Source organism: Equus asinus, chromosome 24 (assembly GCF_041296235.1).
Source record: "Equus asinus isolate D_3611 breed Donkey chromosome 24, EquAss-T2T_v2, whole genome shotgun sequence".
Lineage (NCBI taxonomy): Eukaryota > Metazoa > Chordata > Mammalia > Perissodactyla > Equidae > Equus > Equus asinus.
Window position 1 is genome coordinate 61,516,606 of NC_091813.1, and position 20,668 is coordinate 61,537,273.

A 20,668-nucleotide genomic window follows, 5' to 3' on the forward strand; every position below is an offset into this window, starting at 1 on the left:
TAAGTAAAATAATTACCTTTTGAAATATTCTACTGTGACCAGTAGCTTCTAGCCATAAACCAATCTAATGGCAATCATGAGATTCAATATTAATAAGAAGAGATGACCAAGGTTTGGCTGTCTTGACATGGCTGAACCCGCCAAATATATATTTCACTTCCAAAATATTTTGCTTACAAAATAATCCACAATATACTATCTAAATATGATTTTAGATGATACAGTATATTGGTAAATTAACCAGTAGTACAAAAATAGATAAAATATTATTAAAGATACAAGGAGAGAGCAGTAAGTTAGAGAAATGGGCAGACACAAATCAGAAGTTGCATATGTAAAAGTGAAGAGCAATTTACTATGGGAGCAGAAATCTCATGACACTAAAGCAAGATGACGAAGAAATTACTCTGCGTGCAAGTGTGGAGAGAAAAATAGCTTGTGATACCATAGTGATCTGAGAGCTCATTATACATCAGAAATGAAGAGCTCTAACTACCATGCAATTAAAATCGTAGAGAGTATAAATAAGAGTGTATCATGTGTGGTGGCATATAAAAACTCAGAAGTGGATGGAATTTTAGTAGAGTGATACTCTTGAAAAAGGAAACAGATTAGGAATATTTAATTAAAGAACAGTTAGACACGTTCTGTAACATCTTTCAGGCAAGAATGTCTCATTGTGGGTATCATATTCACAGTAAGATTGATTCTCCAAAGACACATCACCCCTGGACACTTATAAAGATGTTCTACTTCATCTCCAGTAGCATATATTCGGGACTCCATCAACTTCTCTCTGTCAACATGACTGCCAAGCAGGATTGGGAACTGAACAAGTTTCAGTGTGGACAGCTCATAACCCCTCCCCATTATAAAGAGTTGTTTTCCTCTCTTCTCTGTTTGTGTCCCAAACTCATTGACTCTAGTGAAGATAAAACGCTTTTTGAAGATCTGGACATGCTTGTAATGGAAATACATATAATGGTATTTATTCTGGGGGGACTCCAAACAAAATTAGAAAATTTAAAGGATTGAAGTTATTAAAGAACATAAAATGGGCGATGAGTTATTTCCTTAATGCCTACTCATAATTGGAGAAAAGAGACATGCTCCCAAATACATAAGTTGTGAGAACTATATGAATTGTGAGAAAAAAACATGTGAGTTGTGAAAAAAAAAAGAGACTCCACAAAATCAAGGGACATTTTTGGAGATGTTTTTAGTTAACAGTAGTGAACTACTTTGGGTCACATTTTCCAGGTAATTTTTCAGAAATTTTCTAATTTTGAAAATCACAGTTTGGTTTTTGGGAATGGCATGGTCCCTTCTTCCTTAGACCTCTAGGGCAACCAGTTGTAGAGCCTTCTTACCTCTACCCTGTGACTCAGATCTTCTTGCCAAAGGCCGCCTCTGGCTCTTGGCTAGAAAGCAGAGTTTTTCCCCTTGAAAGCAGTTGACTGAGAAACAGATCCTTTCTCTAAAACCCTTATTTTTAATTTCTCCTTCTTCAAACCCAATTTCCAGATCCTAGCCTAGGCGTATAAGGTAAAGATTAGCTGAATCTGGTTTCTCTGGACTTGTGTCCATCCGTACCTTAGCTCACCCTCTGTCTTGATCTCTGGTCGGACTCACTTGGAGTATCTTTGAAATTTTCCACTTGCTGTCTGCTGTCAAACCATACTTCTGGTCCTTTATTTGCTATTTCCAATATGGAAATGTTTCTAATAAAATTTGTGCAAAAATTCCATCATATAATTCTCTTGCACTGTTTGAAGCTCTGTGAAGGCAGGGGCCTTGCCTGTGTTTATTGCCGTCTAATTACTGCCTAGCTAAGTCCCTGGACAATTGGAGGAATTCAATGAATATGTGCTAGCTATAGTCAAAGAAGAACTGTGATTAGATTTTAAAAAATCAAGTTCCATATTTAGGAAGTTATCTCTCTTTACTGATCTTCCGTTATTTTATCTATAAAATTGAGATAAAGCCTATCCCTTCTATCTTATAGTTTTGTTGTGAGAATCAAGAGATAAGTGAAAATATTGTGGAAAGTTCAGTGCTACACATTTATTGTGATCAGTGAATTGCATTACTCAAACAAATGTTGGTAACACTTATCATGTGACAAAAAAGGCTCATGGTTTTTGTTTTTGTTTCAGATCAGATAAACTAGAGCAAATATACTTAATCCATGCAGAATTTTTAAAAAAGAGTTAGAACTGTTTTGACTATCAATTCACAGAATGTCTGAGATCATTCTTGAGTTTTATGAATATTTACTGAGCACTTATTTGATGTCTATGACTAATTGTCTCTGAGAATAAGAAGATTAATTAACTGTGGCCTCTGTCTTCAAGGAACGTAGAGTTTAGTGGTCGTAGAATGTTGGTAAAAAGGCAAAAACAAAATTCTGACAAAAACCTCATTATATCTGAGAGTTTGTGTGTGCTTGGTAAATGAAAAGTATTATTAGCAAGACTATGCTAAATGACTGTAAAATGCTGATTTTTCACTTCAAGTATTTACAAGAGCAAATAGAATATTTGGAGTTTTCTTGCATAGTTATGTGTGTGTTCAAACAGCTGCTAGAGAACAAAGTGTTTTGCTATAAACACTGTCAAATCTCACTTCAAAAAAACCTTGTCTATGAAACAAGTATTTCCATAGATGTACTGAAGCTGCATAGAATTTGCTTTTAAAGCATAAAACAGAATTAGATGCTTGAGTCAGCTGTGAAGTATTTTTTCATGCAACCCTCATTCTAATTCTTCACCCTGTGGATCAGGCTAAGACTTGGTACAAATTGAAAGTGATAATGCAATATAAAAGTTCCAGAAGCAGCCCGGCGGTGCGCATAACTTTAACATTGTATTTATTAGACCTGTAAATTTATATCTTCCAATAGATTGGGTTTTTTTGGAGGAGGGTGCTGGGGGAGGGTAGACTGGGAGATTGGGAAATACATCAATAAATCTAAAGCTAACTTCTGATTTATCAACCAAACCAACCTAATCCCAGAGAGAATTCAAAACAACAGACAACAAAACACAAAAGACAACTTTGATTATTTTCCAAGACAGAGGATAAGAAACTACCCAGAGGGTAGGGCTTTGGGTTTAAGAAGACAATTAACACAATAAATTTTAAGGAAATCTTGGTTTTAGCCTTTGAGGCTAACATTATCTTTGTGTTAAGTCACTAAAATGATAAAAGAAATATATCTGTCGGGGTTTTTTTGTATGCTGTTTTTGTCATGTTTTGCTTTTTTGTGTTTTATCCTTTTTGTATTTTGACAAGAGGGAGATTTTCACTTCTTCAGAACAGACACACCACACACAATTTGTGCCCTAAATTCGAATATGGATTTTTCAATGAAGAGTACTTTCTGAGCACCTTTATGTGTTCAGCCCTGGCCAGACTCTAAGAATGCAGTGGTAAACAATAATCAAAATAAGCGTGGTTCCTTCCATCATGGGGCTCCTATTCCAGCAAGGGAGATAGACCTTGGATGAATAATCATTATATAAAATTACACATTGCAATCAGTGCTACACAGGAAAAGTAAGGCATAATTAGGGATTGTAATAGGAGACTATTTAGAAAGGGTTAGGAAAGATACAGAGGAAATAAGATATAAGGAAGATATACTTGTGAAAGATAGGAAAGTGTGAAGAGTCGAGGAAGGTTAAGGAGCAGGGATTTCCAGGCAAAGTCCTGAGGAAGGTAGAAGGAGAGCCTTGTTCTAGAAACTGACTAAAGGCAGTAGTCTTTGAATGTGATGAGAGGATGTTGTAAACCAAGATAATAATTTTGAATTTTAACCTAGGTGCAATTATAATCCATTGAAAGATTTTAAGAGGATTAACTTAATCAGATTTGCATCTTAAGAAAATCCATTTTGTTAAAAATAGATTGAAGAAAGGCAAAGGGTAATCAAGAGTCCATTTAAGAGGCTTTTGCAGAAGTCCAGATGTTAAAAATGCTTGCGACTTGGCCCCAAATGTTGGCAGCAGTGCTGGAGAGAAGCAGATGGATCTGAAATTAATTTTGGGGTTAGAATAGTCTTTAGTGATGGAAAGGCATCAGTGACTCCTAGTTTTCTGTGTGAGAATCTGGGTGGGCAAAGTAAAATGTGTTGAGCTAGAGAGAACTCAGGAGTAGCTAATTCATGCTGGGTGCGGAGGGACAGGGTTGGTACTGAAGCACTGGAAATCAGGGGCTCTGCTTTGGTTAGATTAATTCGGAAATGCTCATGAGACATGTGATGTAGGTGTCAACCCAGCAGTTGGATGAGGGAGCCTGGAGCTTCAGAAAGATATCTGGCCTGGAGACGTAACTTGGGAGTTGTTGACTAAGCAGATGGTATGCAAATGTCTTAGAAATGCATGAGATTATTTGGGGAGAACAAAATAAGAAAAGGAGCCAGGATCATGCCCCAAAGAACTCTAGTACTTACTGATAAAAACAAATGAAAAAGAGCAAAGTAAACGAATGCGATTTTTCTATTTCCTTTTGTCTAGGCCTTTTAAACCAGGGGAATGCACTGTAGAACAGTGTTCTTTTTAATGTCTGTTTCATCATTAGAGATAAGAAATTGTCTAGCGGTCTTTAAAGAGCGGGGCCCATGGGGAACAGCATCTTTCCTTCTCCCGTTGAATGCATCAAAGCTTACATGAGCCTGTCTGATATTTTCGTTTGAGGGACATGAATATAAGCTCATGATTGTTGCATAGCAATTAGTTTAGAGATTTATCATATTTTTATTTTTATATTTTGGATCATTAGCAGGCACAGACACAAACTTTTCAATTGGTGGATTTCCACAATACAAACACCTCTGTTGTTAGGTAATTGCTAACTTAAGGCTCTACATTTCATTTTCAGTGGCTTAAAACTGTTTTATATTTCCTCTCTTTTGCCTTTTTTTACTTCTCATTTTTAGTTTGCAGGCAGACCTGCCAAAGAGACATCTAGTTTACAGGCTTGGTTTTGGAAGCAAGGCAGAAGAGAACAGATACCGAACATATGTTCTGCTGATAATGATGAAATGAGGTTAGAAGAAGCTTGGAAGCAGTCTATTTCTCCCCAACTGCCACCCCCTCAATGAATATTTTGGGTACCCTTATGCTAGAACATTCTAAATAAGTGCCCCCGCTATAATAATTATTTTTTTTTTATCATATGATTCTGAAAATCTTTAAAGTGATTCAGGATTGTTCTACCTGTGGAACATAAAAAAAAATAAACAAATAAAGCAGTCTGTAGATTTTACTTTTAAGTGAATAGTGGGTGAAATTTCCATACACATTGTAAGGACTGGAAATTTTGTGACCAGAACAATGTCCATTAGATAACAGGTACTCAATAAATGATGGAAGTGGGAGTAGTGGGGACCTGTATTTTGGGGCGATAGATTTGAAGTTAGATAAATAATCTATTCAATGTAGCCCCAGAGATGATTTTTTGCTAAATTTGTTTGTTTTTGTTTTGCATTTCAAGAAGTCTTTTTGAGAGGTAGTATGGTCCAACTTCAATTTACCAAGCACAGGGTGGTTAGAATTAGTTTCGAAAAATATTGGGAGTCTGAGGAAGTTCGAGTACAAATGCCTTATCTGAAGTCACCCTTACAGAGATGCACTATTAGCTCTTCCTGGTGTTTCTGTTAGTGCTCTTATCAGAAACCTGAGTTAGAATGACAATTATTTTCTTATGTATGCTTAAGTTTTAGGTTACTGCAAATTCATGATGCAATCCAGTCTTAATAAGATCAATGATGCCCTTTGTCAGGGCAATAAAATTCTGTAGTGCTTGCCTGAGCCAAATGGCTAAGATGGCATTTGAGTTCATGGTGGTCCTTATAGTCCTTACCTTAGTCAGAATATCTGCTATGTAGAGTTACGCATTGATATTCCGTAAGCAAAACCTAATTAAGCTCCATTGAAGTATATCTGGTTACATCTGGTTTATTTTGTTGCTCGTGATAATAAAAATTGCTTAAATTTTCATCTTAATCTGTTTGGAAGGAATGGAGTAAAGAATTTTTAAAACTAATTCCACAGAGGAACATGTCCTGCTTTTTCTGATTAAAAAAGAGGAAAAGAGACCAAACCAACCCAGAAGCCTCCAAAAATACCCTTTTATTTTGGAAAAGGGTCAAACCAAGCAACAGTAGAAGACAAATTTAAGAGGCCTGGAAACACGAATTAGGACTAGAATAGGTTCTCTTGTATTTTTTTGCTTCTGAACAACTGAATTCGACATTATTTTTTCCAGCTTATGAGCGTTGCTGTGTCTGGACAGCTATTAGTTCAAATTGGACTGATTTTCTAGTTCTATAAAACTCTTCATCTGCATCGTGGATCGAGAGCATTAAGTTACTTCCTGCAGCGCACAGCTGGAAATCATTCTCTTCGGCAACATTTTGTTTTGTACCACTTTTGTTTTATACCAGTGTGTTCCTACACACCCACATAGCTCCGGATTTCAGCAGACAAGTAACTCCTTTTCTTCCTTGACATGTCTTAGAACATTTTAAATTGGCAGATTCCCTTTCGTGTTTCAAATACTGAATCACTGGCAAACAGCTCTGTTTGCTTGCATGAATATTCTTAAAAATGCTCCACAGACCTAGAAGGCTAAGAGGGAAAGTTAGAAATATTCAAACAGACAGCTTCCCCTTATGCTTTTGAGAGGCTATAGGTGCTTGGTGTGAACAAGCAGGAGAAATATTGTGTACCAAGACTAGGATGACAGAAAGAGAGAGAGTGTGACAAAGAGAGAGAGGGAGATGTGTGATGTATTGCTGTAAACAATACACATGATTTTTAAAAGTTAGTAAAAAGTTGAACATATTGAAGAGAATTGTTTCATTGACTGGATGAGTTTTCCATAGCAATCTCCAAGTACCATCTGCTATCATTATATTAATGATAGTGTTCGCAAGCTGGACTATAGGTATTAACAAGAAGCATTATTTGAGAAATTAAAACACATACATTGTGTATACCAATACATAAACATATATATCAATATCTTTGAATGTTAATAACAAATATTACGATGTCAATGAAAATAGCTACGTCACAATATTCATAGTTTCATATTTAAACTGATGAAAATAAGAAAATGTATTTAGAAATTCTCTTTGACAGACTACATTGGAAAGATTTTCTTTAAAATGATGAGTTAAATTGTGGCCACTTTAAAGTGATGGTTTACCAAGCTCCACACAGTTAAAGGTAATCAAAATAAAGAGCACAGTGAAAAAACTAAAAAGAAACTTTCACAGTGAAACACATTTTTAAAGTGACCACTTCTGATCATGATCATGTGTAAGCATTGAGTCTTTGTATAAATAGTTATAATTGTTGTCACTACTATTGTTCCTTCACTTTTTATCCTAAAGATGTTTAAATGAAGCAACTGTGTACATATTATCCATTTTGTCAGTTATGATAAAGTTACTCTCTTTTGACCTTCCTATCTTCACTATGTATGTGTGGGTGTGTATGCCTCTGTGTGTGTGTGTGTGTGTGTATGTGCAGGGATGTACAAACATAGCATTTGGTCTTTATATGTATCTGGCTTCTTGATCACAAGCAACAGACATCACCAAAACTGTTTAGCTTAAGCAGAAATGTAATTGAAGTGTCTCACATAACTTACAGAATTGTTGGAAAAATTTGAAAACCAAGTTCAGGAGATGACAGATGTCAAGGCCATTCCTAGGTTTCACTGACTGCATAGTCTAGTTAGGGTCCCTTTACAGATACTGCTGTCACCCTTTCCTCTCCCAACCCAGCTGGTACTATTATCTTTGTTCCTGTCCTGATCTTATTTTCTTTATCTTCTCAGTCCTGTGCTTCAAGTGCTCAAGATTAGAGCCCCAGGCCAAAGTCATGTGCACTTGCCTAAATTAATAAGGGGAGAGGAGAAGAAAGATCTCTCCTACTTCTATTTCCTTGGCAGGAGGTTGGGTACTGCATACCCTCCATACTAAATACAATGCCAATTACTCAAGAATAGAAGTGGAGGCTGGATGTTGGATAGCCAAGAAATGATAAAGGTCTACTACATTTTTCAAATAGCTTGGGTTTCTTTGAATTATTTCAATGAACTGAGTACCACTGAGTACCAAAACAGAGTTCTACATTTCTACTAAATCAAGGGTCTGATTAATTTAATGGTTTTTCTTTGCTGGGTATCTCTCCAGAAAGATTATACAAGTGTATGTATTTATTCTCATTCAATAAATTTAAATTTGAACTCTATTATATGCTAGCTAATGTTATCCCCATACTCAATAAAATTATACACCAGAGAGCCACTGTAAAAGTTATTAAAGTTTCAATGTGATGAGGGTTATAATAAATATCAACTAAGTAGAATGTAGACACCAGAAAGAAACAAAAAATTCTGTGTGGCAAAGTCAGGAAACATTTTCACCAAGCAGGGGTGTTAGAGCTGGGTCATGAAAGATGAATAGGTGACTACATAACAAAAAAATGAAAACATTCTATGTAGAATGGACGAGATAACGTCGGAACAAAGAATTTTCAAAGCATCTGGTATATTCATAAATAGTAAGATGTCAGTATTCTGGACATGTAGGAAGGCATGAAAGAGGATGGAAACAGATGAGTTTAGAGAGGTACATAGGGGCCTGATTATAAATGCTCAGAATACCACGGAGTTTGGCTGCTACGCTATAGGCAAGAAGCAACTCACAGAGGTCTTTAAAGAAGAAAATGACATGATCAGACTCAATTTTTTGGAAGATAATTTCCACAGTGGTGTGGAAGAGGTGCAGAAGTAGAGTTTTGCAGGAATACTTGTCAGGGTGCAGTTGCAGTATATATGAGGTAGGATAGGATGTGCGTATATGAAAGGATAGATAGATAGATAGATAGACGGACAGATACATAGATAGGTGATGTTAAGGTAGAGGCAAAAAAATAAATTTGAAGCAGAAATCTTAGAACGGTGAGAAGTAAGAAATATTTGTCCTCAAAGTACTCTAACATTTTTTCCCGTTTCTGTGGAGTAACATTTTATTAATGCTGGTTTATGTTCACCTATTTAATAAGAATGGCAAAATTTGGGGAATAAAGGTAACTGTGACTTGGTTAACAATATTTTTGTGGCTGGTCTTCATGAAGTCAGTCAGTAATGGAGATGAACATATGGAAAGGGTGAACGATCTGAACTTTTAGAAAGATGTGGTGAGTGACAACAGGAGGAACACATTTGTAAGTAGCATTTAGAATCAGAAGAGGTGACTTTTCCTCTCTCGGTGATTCTAGGGATCCACTGTGGAGATCTACAGAAGTGTCATTTTAGAGGAAATCAAGGTTTCAATTACAATAAGAAGGGGGAAAGAGTGCTTTCTTAAAATGGAGAAATTTGGAAATAAATTATGAGACTTGTAAAACTATGATGGAAGCTGGCCTGTGAGTGTGCATGCAGAAGGGAAAAGGAGAACAAGATGGCATAAGACTCAGGAACGACGTAGGAGGTGAAAGGATTTTCATTTAGAGCAGGGAGGTGAGGGGGACAGGGTGGATCTTTAATAATAAGACGAATTCTAAGTCATTTGGGATTACAACAGTTGTGCTTGAAAATTAGCTGTGCCATTCATGTTCTGGGAATTATTGTCTTCATTTGTAAAATTCAAAGTCGAACAAGGCTTCTTTGAACCGAATACCTTTTGCTACCAGATAACCACCTTCTGGTTCATCCCCTGGACAAACATTGCCTACAACCTGAGGAACTGGTCTGAATCGTGCCACACGGCAGATCACACACGAGTATGTAAAGTGCATTTCTCTTCAGCTCACTTGTATTTCTTCAAAAGACAACACTTATGTATTAAATATGACTGTAAGTCAAAGTTCTTCATTTTTATGAAATAAAAGCTGGAAGAACTGGAAACCTATATAAGAAAAATAGAGTCGCCTGCTGATTTCTGGCCTGGGGTTGTCTGGAGAAATGCAACTCTTCGAAGAAATGTCAATTTAAAATTTTATTGTTACTGGTATTGACAATTTGTAACAGCCAATGATTGAGATAAATCATATATATACATATGTATATATGATTATGTACACAGATACACACTTACACATATATGCATACATATAATATTTCTATAGATTCTTTACCAAATTTAAGAACGTTTTCCCGCATACAGAAAGTTGAAAGAATCATACAGTGACCACCCATATATTCAGCATCTAGATTCTAAAATTAACATCTCTCTATATTTATCATACGTCTTTCCGTCTGTACATAACTATCCATAAATCTATCTTATACCGTTGCAAACTTTATGCCTAAACACTTCATCATGCGTATCATTAACTAGAGTTCAGTATTGATTTACTTTCTTTTTTAACGTAAAATTTTCCTACAGTGAAATGCACAAGGAACATTCACTCACTGAGTGTATCATTCACTGTGTGAGTGTAACAGTCAATGAGTTTAACAAACGCCTACACCTGTGTAAAACAAACTCCTATCAGGAGGATTATGTCACCTCAGAAATTTCTTTTGTGCCTCTTCCCTGTCAGCCTCTACCCCTAAAGTCAACCATTTTTCTGTTTTATTTCCCCAATAGGTTAGATTTGCCTGTTCTAAAAGGTCATATAAATGACTAATAGAGTCTGCACCCTTTTTTGGAAAGCTTATTTCATTTGGCATAATGCTTTTGGGAGTCATCCTGTTGCATGTGTCACTGGTTTGTTGCATTTTACTGCTGAACAGGATTCTGCTGTATGAATATACCACAGTTTCTGTATCAGTTCTCCCATGGATGAAAACCTGGGCTGTTTACAGACTTGGCTGTTACAATAAAAGCTTCTATGGACAGTCTCATATAGGTCTTTTCATGGACGTCTGCTGTCATTTCTCTTGCATGTTTACCTAAGAGTGGAATTTTGGGGTCATGAGTTAGGTGCAGGTTTAAATTTATTAAAAAATGCCTAAATATTTTCTAACATGCTTTTGTTAATTTATATTCCCAACAGCAATGGAGTAGAGTTCTAGTTGCCTCACATACTTTGAAACATTTGGTGTTGTCAATCTTTTGAATATTGTACCTCTTTATGTAAAGCATAAGAACCTTGCAAATATAAAAGTTCATTTATCATGATCTCTCCATTCACTATTCCTTTATTATAATTCTCATATATATTACATCAACATACATTGTAACCCCCCAAGGCAACGTTATGATTTTTCTTTAAACATTAATATGTATTTAAAGAAATTAGGAAAAATATCTATCAATTTATATTTAAGCTTACTTACACTTATGTCATTTCCAATTTTCTATTAATCCCATGCAGTGATCTTTTTAAATTCTAGATATTACCTTTTTCAGTTCTAGAATTTATATTTGGGATTGTATCGTAGCTTCCATTCCTCTGCTGAGATTTCCTATTTGTCTTTTCATTGTAAGCATTCTTTGTGTGTCCTTGATCATAGTTATAAAAGCTGCTTAAAATATTTGTATGCTACTTCTAACATCTGGTTGCCATCAATGTTGGTCTCCATTTATCCGTTCATTGCTTTTCTCTGAAGTATGGGTGGCATTTTATTGTTTCTTTGTATGTTCGGTATTTTTTTAAAAATTGCGTTCTGTATGTCGTGAATGATAGATTGTAGAAACACAGGATTCTGTTATGTTCTTCTGAATAGTCATCCATATTTTATTTTTGTGTTATATCAGTTGGTTAACCTGTCTGGACTCAAACTCCAAAGTCTTGTCTTTCCTGTGAAACGCAGCAACTGTGATCTCTGTTTTGTTCTTTTAGCCCCAGCTGGGGTACTTGGAGTCTGACTAGGGCATATGTAGTTCTGGCATCAGTGAGAGATTTGGGAAGAGTTTATACACATATTTTGAGGCTCTCTTTCTGTGGCTTTCTCTTTTCCAGTATTTCTTCCTCACTTTACAGCAGCTGTGGTTGTTCTTAGTTCTGTTCTCTGGTTCTTCAAGACAGTGAAAAAAAAAAAAGAAGACAATGAAACTGTGGTTTTCTATTTGAGTTTTAGCCATCTTGTATGGTACAGTCTGCAGCACATGCAATATCTTCCTCCTTCTGAGCATACCCAGCTCTTCTGGCTTACTTGTTTTGGGTTGTTCTCCAATGTCTTCAAGTATTTGGGAATTTTAAAAAATATATTTTGTTCAGAATTCATAGTTGCTGTGTCTAAGAGGCTTGGTCCAATAGGAGCTACTCCACAATTACTAAAAATAGAACCCCCATACACAGGTTTTCAAAATGCTTCTGCCATTTGAAACCAGAATGTGGAATTTTGAGAATTAAGATCACCAGAATCATGCAAACTTGTATGAATATACTACAGTATTTGAGCAAGCAAATATAGTATAAAAAATCCAAATAAAAAATGAAAATTTGGTGAATTTTCTAAATGGTTGCCATATTGTAGCAAAATTTCTGTTTTCTACATGATATAGCCTTAGCTTTTTTAGGTTGTCTGTTTACTAAATGTATATGTTATAGAACAGAATACATTATAGTATTCTTTATATAGCATATATATATATATATATATTCTAATCACTAACAGAAACATATAATATAGAGAGAATAAATATTATTTGTTTTTTGTTCAGACTTTGTTCCTAAGCCACAATCTGACTAAATTTACTTAGTCTAGATACTATTCAGAAAAGAAATGTCAATCATAATTGTATGGATAATGATGACTGGCTTTTATGTCATTAACATTACGTGACCTCACATTGAGTTAGGAGGCTGTAAGTCAATACTCTGTAAAGGTTCACCAGCTATTTGTAATTCATTTACACTCGCAGTGTTTACATAATCTTAAGCAAGCAACACATATTGAATATGGCAATAGATATTGCTCTGCTGCTTTTGAATGGGAGTAAATAGGTGCAGCCTAATAGATTTAACATATAATGAAAATGGGCTGCAATCTATAATACAACCTGCTGAAGATTCAATGAAAGCTCAGATATTGACTGACTCTTCAAATTGGTTGTTAGCAACTAATTGGAGACCTTCTCTGACCAGTACACTTAACTGATTTCTTTTTTTAAATAAACAATAAAATAGCTGATAAAATTTCAAAAGGGGACTATTTCCTCACTGCAAAGCAAAGCAAATAAATTGTGAAAAGGTTAATTTCGAGCACGTGATCCATAAGTGTATCAGAAGCAAATCAATGGTAAGAGCTGAAAGATAATAAAGGTAAATTCTATTACTATCTTTAGTTTATGATCAGAAAATTCTGTGAAACAACAAAGGGGTGGTGACTGGGTAAGTAATTTCTTTTATTAACTATGTAATTGATAAGCTTTGCTGAGGGCCAGGTTTGGCTCTTCTTCATGCCCTGATATGAATAAGTCTTCTGAGTTAAAGAGCTGAGTTCAAATCTTAGTTATCATAATCTTACAAATTCATAACCTTGTGCATGTTGTTTACCTGAGCTGCACTCTCTTCATTTGTAAAATGGGACCAATAAAATCTACACAATGAGGTTACTGGAGGATTAAATCATATTATTTAATGAATACAAAATAGCTTCTGAATCAATGTTACCTCCATACCTGTATTCCTTTTATAGCCATGTCATTTTGCTCACATTTTATTCATTGAGCATTTTATTCATTCTGTGAGAAGATTGAGATGTAATACGATTCTTTATTTTTGGAACATATAATGTACAGTGAAATAATTTTTACCATCTATCTTCCCGTTTTGGTCCCCCCCCCCCCCCCCACAATTACTCAGATCTGAGAAAGCACTGGCCAATACAACTCAAATCAGGTCCCGTTGGACTGCACCAAAGCAGGGCATGAGGAGTCTTACCTGTACCTACAAAACAGAATCCAACGTCAGGGTCAAGGTCAGACTAGTCAGAGGTGAGGGAGGAGGCAAAGATCACAGAACAAAACTGATGTTGGGGTGGCCCACGTGGCCTATTGGTTATAGTTTGGTGCACTCCACTTTGGCAGCCCAGGTTCCTGGGTTCAGATCCTGGGCATGAACCTACACCACTCATCAGCCATGCTGTGGTGGCAACCCACATAGAAAATAGAGGAAGATTGGCACAGATGTTAGCTCAGGGCTAATCTTCCTCAGCAAAAACAAATAAACAAACAAAAAGACACTGACAATCTCCTGGGGCAGTTTTCAAGATGTTGGCTCCTGCCTGAGACAGCTTTTGTCTAAGCAAGCTGGCTTTGTTTGGAGGGGCCAGAAGGGACTTAAGAACCTAAACACATCCTGCAGGCCAACAGGATGAGAGGTAAAGTTTTGCCCTCCTAAAAACAGCTTCTCATTATATCTCTTCCTTCTTACTACCTTTTTTTTTTTTACACTGTAAATTAAAAATTTAAAGACGTGGAAAAATCCCACTGAAACAAATTGCTAACAGCGACCAATAGGCAGTGGTTTGTGTTGGTATGTATGTGAACCATTATGTGTGTTCTGTGTGTAATCTATCTGTATCTATATCTATATCCATCTTCACATCTGTTTCTATATACACGCTATCACGTCATCTAATGGGTTAGAATAATGAAAAATTCAAGTACTCTGTCAGTCACACAAATCCATGTAAGCTTTCAAAATAAAGTCCACATTCGTATGCTATTTCCACTGCCTGGTATGTTTCCTTTTGCCTTCCTCCTTTCTCTACCAGATAAACTTCTATTTCTTCTTCAAGATGCAGCTCAAGATCACTTCCCACAATAAGCCCATCCTAACAGAACTTTCACTCCCAAATCTTATATGGTACCTGGCATAGTATATGCTCAACACATATTTAATGAAATAATGATCATACAATACATACATACAAAATGGTGATGAATGACAGAAAAGAAAGATATACAGCCAAACCTTATTTACTTAATTATATATCATTCACCAACCTAGACAATAAAATGTCTAAGGTAGAGAGAGAATGCTCTGGGGATGATCAAATTACTTTTAAATTTATAACTTGACAAACTTCACAAAATTGAAGTTGCTTCCAATAAGCCTAGTATACACAGGCAAAACAAACAAACAAAAATATCATAAATAACTTTTCTTTAGTACTTTACCTTTTATAAAACACTCTGTTTCCTCATGAAATAAATCACAATAGTTTTATGAATAGCTAATATTTTTCTGATCAATCATCATATTAGCTGACCTCACATCCCGTTGACAGAATGTCTCACTAAGTGGCTGCCAGAGCATAGATGGGGGCGAGGGGTGGGGGAGATAAATTTATCCAGAAGAATGACTGGGATAGTGACTGCAATTAAGTAAAAAAGTAAGTTCTCAACTCCTGGCAAACAAGGGAGAATTGGAAGCCTCAAATAACTGTTAGCTGGAGAAAAGCACAGAGCAGGAGGGCTGCTGTGGTGGGAGGGTGCTGGATTGGAACAGCAGAAGCAGAGGGACTTTAGAAACTGGTAGGAAGGGAGGCTGTTTGCTGGCAGCTCTTTCAGAGACCTGAGAGTGACTGAGATGAGAATTGAGGTGTCGCCTGGTCTATGACTTCAATGGCTCTTTGAAATTTTTAAAAGCGATTACAATAGAGATTCAAATTATTTAAAATTATTTTTTATTTGCTGTAGTAGTGTTTATTTCAATGCAATTCTAAAGTTAACCAGCACCACAAATTAGCACTAGATTTGTGTAAGTTTCATATGACACGTGTAGAAACCATGTGGTATAGTGATTAAGAGGACAGACTCTGGAATCAGATTATTTGAGCTCAAATCACAGCTCTGCTACTTGCCAGCTATAATCCTGGGCAAGTTACCAAACATCTTAATAAAATAAGGGTGATAATAGTATGAAGCTCATTGGGTGTCTTGTGTAGCAAATTCGTCCAAACAATAGGGAGTATTAGAACAGTCCCTGACAGAATAGTGCCTGGCATATTATAAACATTCAATAATACTGGATATTACTATTATTACTATGGTTATTATTATTATTTAGATGATGCAGAAGAATGTTTACAAGGTCAATATTTATAATTGATTAATTTTACAAGTATATTGAGTCCTTACTCTATACCCAGCATGTGCTAAGTTTTGAAGATAAGGCAGAAAACACTTGTGAACTCAAAACTCTAGGGATCTCAATAAAACATCAGGACCTAAGATTTAGTCAGTCAAGGACTTTCTGTCAGAGGTTGAATTGATATGGACCTACTTAGCATGTACATAGAGCAGAGACTACCTAGATGGTTAGCATATTCCTTACATAAATTGAGTCAAATTATTTATAATCTCAAGTGCACTTTCTTCAAGGTGAGTTTTTCAGTTAAAGAGTGGCTTCTGATAAGTGACTTTACTAAATTGTCATTGAAAAGAGGTGTATGAAATGCAACTACTAGACATGTATGAAGCAGAATTGACAGTAATTATGAAAAGTAAAGAGCTTGGGTTGGCTTCTTCTATGGAATCAAAGGCCTCCCGAGCCCTGCACTGAAATCAGCCTCTGAGATTGTCTCTAAGCAAGCTGAACAATTTTATCTAAGAAATAATTTCTGGTATATGATCATGGACTACTACGATTACTTGTTTCTCATAAGACATTGCTAATAATATGGCTGTGTAGTGCAGAAGGTAGTAAAGAATGGTTTTCCAAAAGCTTTACTCATGTTCTATCTTCTTCTGTCTGGATATAAAGGAGTTACAATAACCATTTATGCTAAAAGATAATTGAAGCATAAAAATGACCATGAAAAACATAGATGCATAGTTGTGCAAAATCTTTACACATGATTATAATTTCCTAGTAGATATCGAATAGTTGAAATGGAAGATTCAGTACGACTTTTTGCCAATAACGTGAACAGAAGATTGTTTTTTTAAAGTATGTTAGAGAGAGGATGTTCTTTCTAATTAAGTATTAGAAGTTAAAAATTAAGAAGATAGCTTTAGATTCCATATTTAAGACCCAGAAAGAAAAAAACCACAAATGTTCGTTTGATAACACATGCTATTTATGTAGTGTACTCAGTTAGGTCAGATATTTAATTATCACTGGTTATTTTATTTTCAATTAATTTAATGCTCTGAAAAAATCCTATCTTAATTTCATTTTAAAGTGCAGCAAAATCACACCACGTCATTTCTGACCCACACACCTTCATTTGTCCATCTTTTTTAGGTTTATTCCCTGCTGTCCTGAATCTTGCTTCTAATGCTTTCATCACCACAAACGCAACATGTGGAGAAAAAGGACCTGAAATGTATTGTAAATTGGTGGAGCATGTCCCTGGGCAGCCTGTGAGGAATCCTCAGTGTCGAATCTGCAATCAAAACAGCAGCAATCCATTCCGTGCGTATTTTAATTTGTATTTGTATTTGTATGGCACTGGGTAGGAGCTATAATTGAGAGAGTTTCAGGCCAAGTTGCATGAAAGTCAAAGGGCTTGTGATCCCCAAATTCCTAGAACTTTTCTTCCACTGTGAGCTTTTTTGCAGCCCCTCTCTGTCACTTGACAAACATTATTGGAGTTCCTTATGTGGACCAGGTGCAGTGCTGGAGCAGGGTTTTCGAGCTGAAGACCTGTGGCGGTCAGTAGGTTTACTATTGCCAGAATAGTATCTGAGGATATGGTTATGAATTCAGGCTGTATTCGTTCATTGGTCACTTATGTACCAGGTCCTGTGCTGGAGATCCAACAGGAATAAAGTGTGGTCCCTGGCTTCAACTAATAAAGAAATGGGAAAAAGGGCAGACTGTTGCTATATAGTGTGTTAAATACACTGGAAAGAATGAGCACAGGGGCCTGTGGGAGAGAGAGGCGGGTCAGAAATTCAGTCTAGGTGTAATGAAGGCTTGCCAGAGAAGTGATATCTAAGATGAGATCCAAGGACAGGTATAAGCTGAGCAGGTAAAGAGGGCAGGGAGGGAAGAGAAGGAATGCCAGGAAGAGAGATCAGAATAAGACAGTTCCCCTGCTTTCTCAGGGAACTGCAAATAGTTAGGAATGCCCAGAACTGAAGGTGTCAGAGAGCAGAGAGTAGAGATGAGTCTGGTGCAGAGGCCGGAGCCAGATAACGAAGCTTTTAAACACAATGAGAAGAGAGTTTTAAGGAGCAGTGCCATACAAAGCCCACTTGGTGGCTTCTAGGAACCACACTGATATCTTAGACTCATTCATGTATTTATTCAGCAAGCATTTGAACACCTGCTATGGGCAATGCATTGTACTTGGGCATAGTGTTGAGTTGTACATAGCCCGTGGCTTAAGAGGCTTAGAGGAGACGCAGAGGAAATAGAAAAGTAAATTGAGTGCTAAGGGAACATGTAGAGATTCCTGGGAGGGAGCAACCCATGTACTGAGAAAAGAAGGGTTAGTAAGAGGAAAAGGGGAAGAGTATTATAAAAGAAAAAGCATACATAAAATTTCAAGGCATGAAACAGCATGAGATATTCATGGAACTGTGAGTAATTTGGTTTGAGTAAAGATTTTATATGGAGAAGGGAGAATGCTGTGAGATGATTCTAGAGATGGGGGTTGATTTAGAGATAGACATTGGGAAATCATCAAATATAAATACTGAAGAGGTTAATAAAGTGAATACTTAATGTCAATGAGGTGAGTTATAATGGGACTAAAGCTTCGCAATTACATTGCTTTTAAATTTGCTTAGTTTTTCTTCCTTTTTGTTTCACTTGTAAAATTTATAAACTGAAGAAAGTTTTCTCTCGCAATTTACATTTTTTATCTCAAAAGAAAGTTGGGAGGCATTGTGCATACTTTTTCAGAGCTGGTTAAGGGGAAGAATGCATAGTCTCCTCTCTATTATAAATTTAAAGATGCCAAAAAGATTAATGTGTTTGGAGAATTGAGACTTTTGTGATTAAAACTGCTGGTCTTGTATATCACAGAATGTTAGAAAAAAAAAGGTAAGAAACCAAAGATAGTAACCATTCGAAACCTTTTAATGACTTGCCTTTTAATGACTGGTTATTTCCTATGCCGCAGATTGTATGGTATGGGATAGGAGTGGGGGAGTGATGGAACACACTCCATCTCTTTGCTATTCTTGTATAGAATGATACGGACAAAGGACATAGGTCAGATCCCCGGGGAAACATCAAAAGCAAGAAAATGGAAGGAAAGGCCAGAAAATAAATGAATTGATGGACTATGAGCTTTGAATTCGTTAGGGAGGAAGATGAAGCCTGATGCGGAGAGACTGCGATTGGTTCAGGAAGTGGTGGCCTTGATGATTTCATAGAGAACATGGGGAAGCCTGGAGGCTTGAAAATGGGTTGGGAGGGAATGGTGGGCTGGTGGTTGGGAGTGTGTACATGTGTGTTTAGGAAGAGCTAGGCAGAGAGGAAGAGTTAGAGACATAAAGGATGTAAAATCAAATATATGTGTGTGTACATGTGTATGTATATAAATATATACGTTTATAGTTCCTGCCTATAGGTACAGTGTTTGGGTAAGTAAGGCTTGGATAGAGAAGGCAATTAAACAAATATTCAAAACAGTGAACTCAGGGCTATACCATGTAGTACATCTTGTAAATGCTTTCTGAGAAGGAAAACATCAGTGGGAATTGAAGTAAGAAGAGAAAGTTCCAAGATGGTGGTCAGACTCAGATGGGCATTAAAAAGATGAATTAGCTGAGATAAGAAGGAAGAGAAAAAGAAGAAAATGTACATAGTCATAGAGACAGGATAGACGGAAGGTACAAAGATTGGGGTGGAAAATAATTGAGTGGAGACTCTTGGTTGAAAAAATGGATGAGATGCATTTACCAAATTGAGTCCAAGAGCAACTCTGTCACTTTTCTCTTCAGAGTTTGATATTCAGATTCTCTTGTGTCTCAGTGGAAGACATCCATATTTAGGCAATCTCACTCCATATTTTCACATTGGGACAAAAAAGTGAATAAGTTGTTTGAGGGCATATGAGGTACGTTTTGTATCTCCCATTTTTATTTACTTGTAGTGTTTTTTAAATTTATCACAGCCTAGATTTACTTTGTGTGATAAATTTAATTTTAAATTACCAGCTTCATTACGTTTCAAAGTTGCGTTTTGGAACTAGAAATTTAGACAGAATAACAATCTAGAGAGTAAAAATCTAGCAATAACCCACATGAATATATTTTAGTAAAAGTTGGAGTAACAGATGATAAAATGCCGCAAATTCTATGAAGAGCTAGAATAAATCTGAAAGGTCTGGACTTAATTACTATACAAAGAAAAGCAAACTCGAAGTTCCTGACTGTTAATAGATTGTGCTTTTCAACTAAATACTAGCAGTTTGAAAGGTTTACTTCATCAACGATTCCCTCCCCAATTTTCAGATGCAATGGCCCTTTAGATTGACTTGCATAGCTATCCCTGTTGAGGATGTTATAAATTTCTATCTCCTTTTAAATAAGGGAAGTATGCCAACAATTAATCAGTATTTGCAAATTAATTATGATAAAACTTTCATAATGGGGATTATGGTTAAATGTTGATTCATCTCCCAGTCTTCCTTTTTGTGACTAATTCCCATATCAATTTGACCTGAGGTGGCAGATATCAAAATTTCCAATTAGCTCCTCTCACAATTACCTAAGAGCTATGAATTTGATTTGGAAATGTGCTTGTGTGTGTGTTTTTCTATCACATATTAAACCCACAATCTGCAA

The 20,668-nt window shown here is 36.2% G+C and overlaps 1 protein-coding gene across 5 annotated transcripts in view; it reads left to right on the top strand.

The window, feature by feature from the left end:
• LAMA2 (laminin subunit alpha 2) overlaps positions 1-20,668 on the top strand; it is a 537,163-nt gene that overhangs the window by 110,464 nt on the left and 406,031 nt on the right. For all 5 annotated transcript variants that reach the window (XM_070496423.1, XM_070496424.1, XM_070496425.1 and 2 more), the window contains exon 2: positions 17,169-17,339. In XM_070496423.1, coding sequence (XP_070352524.1) covers positions 17,169-17,339 — 171 coding nt within the window. The remainder of the gene's footprint in view (positions 1-17,168; positions 17,340-20,668) is intronic.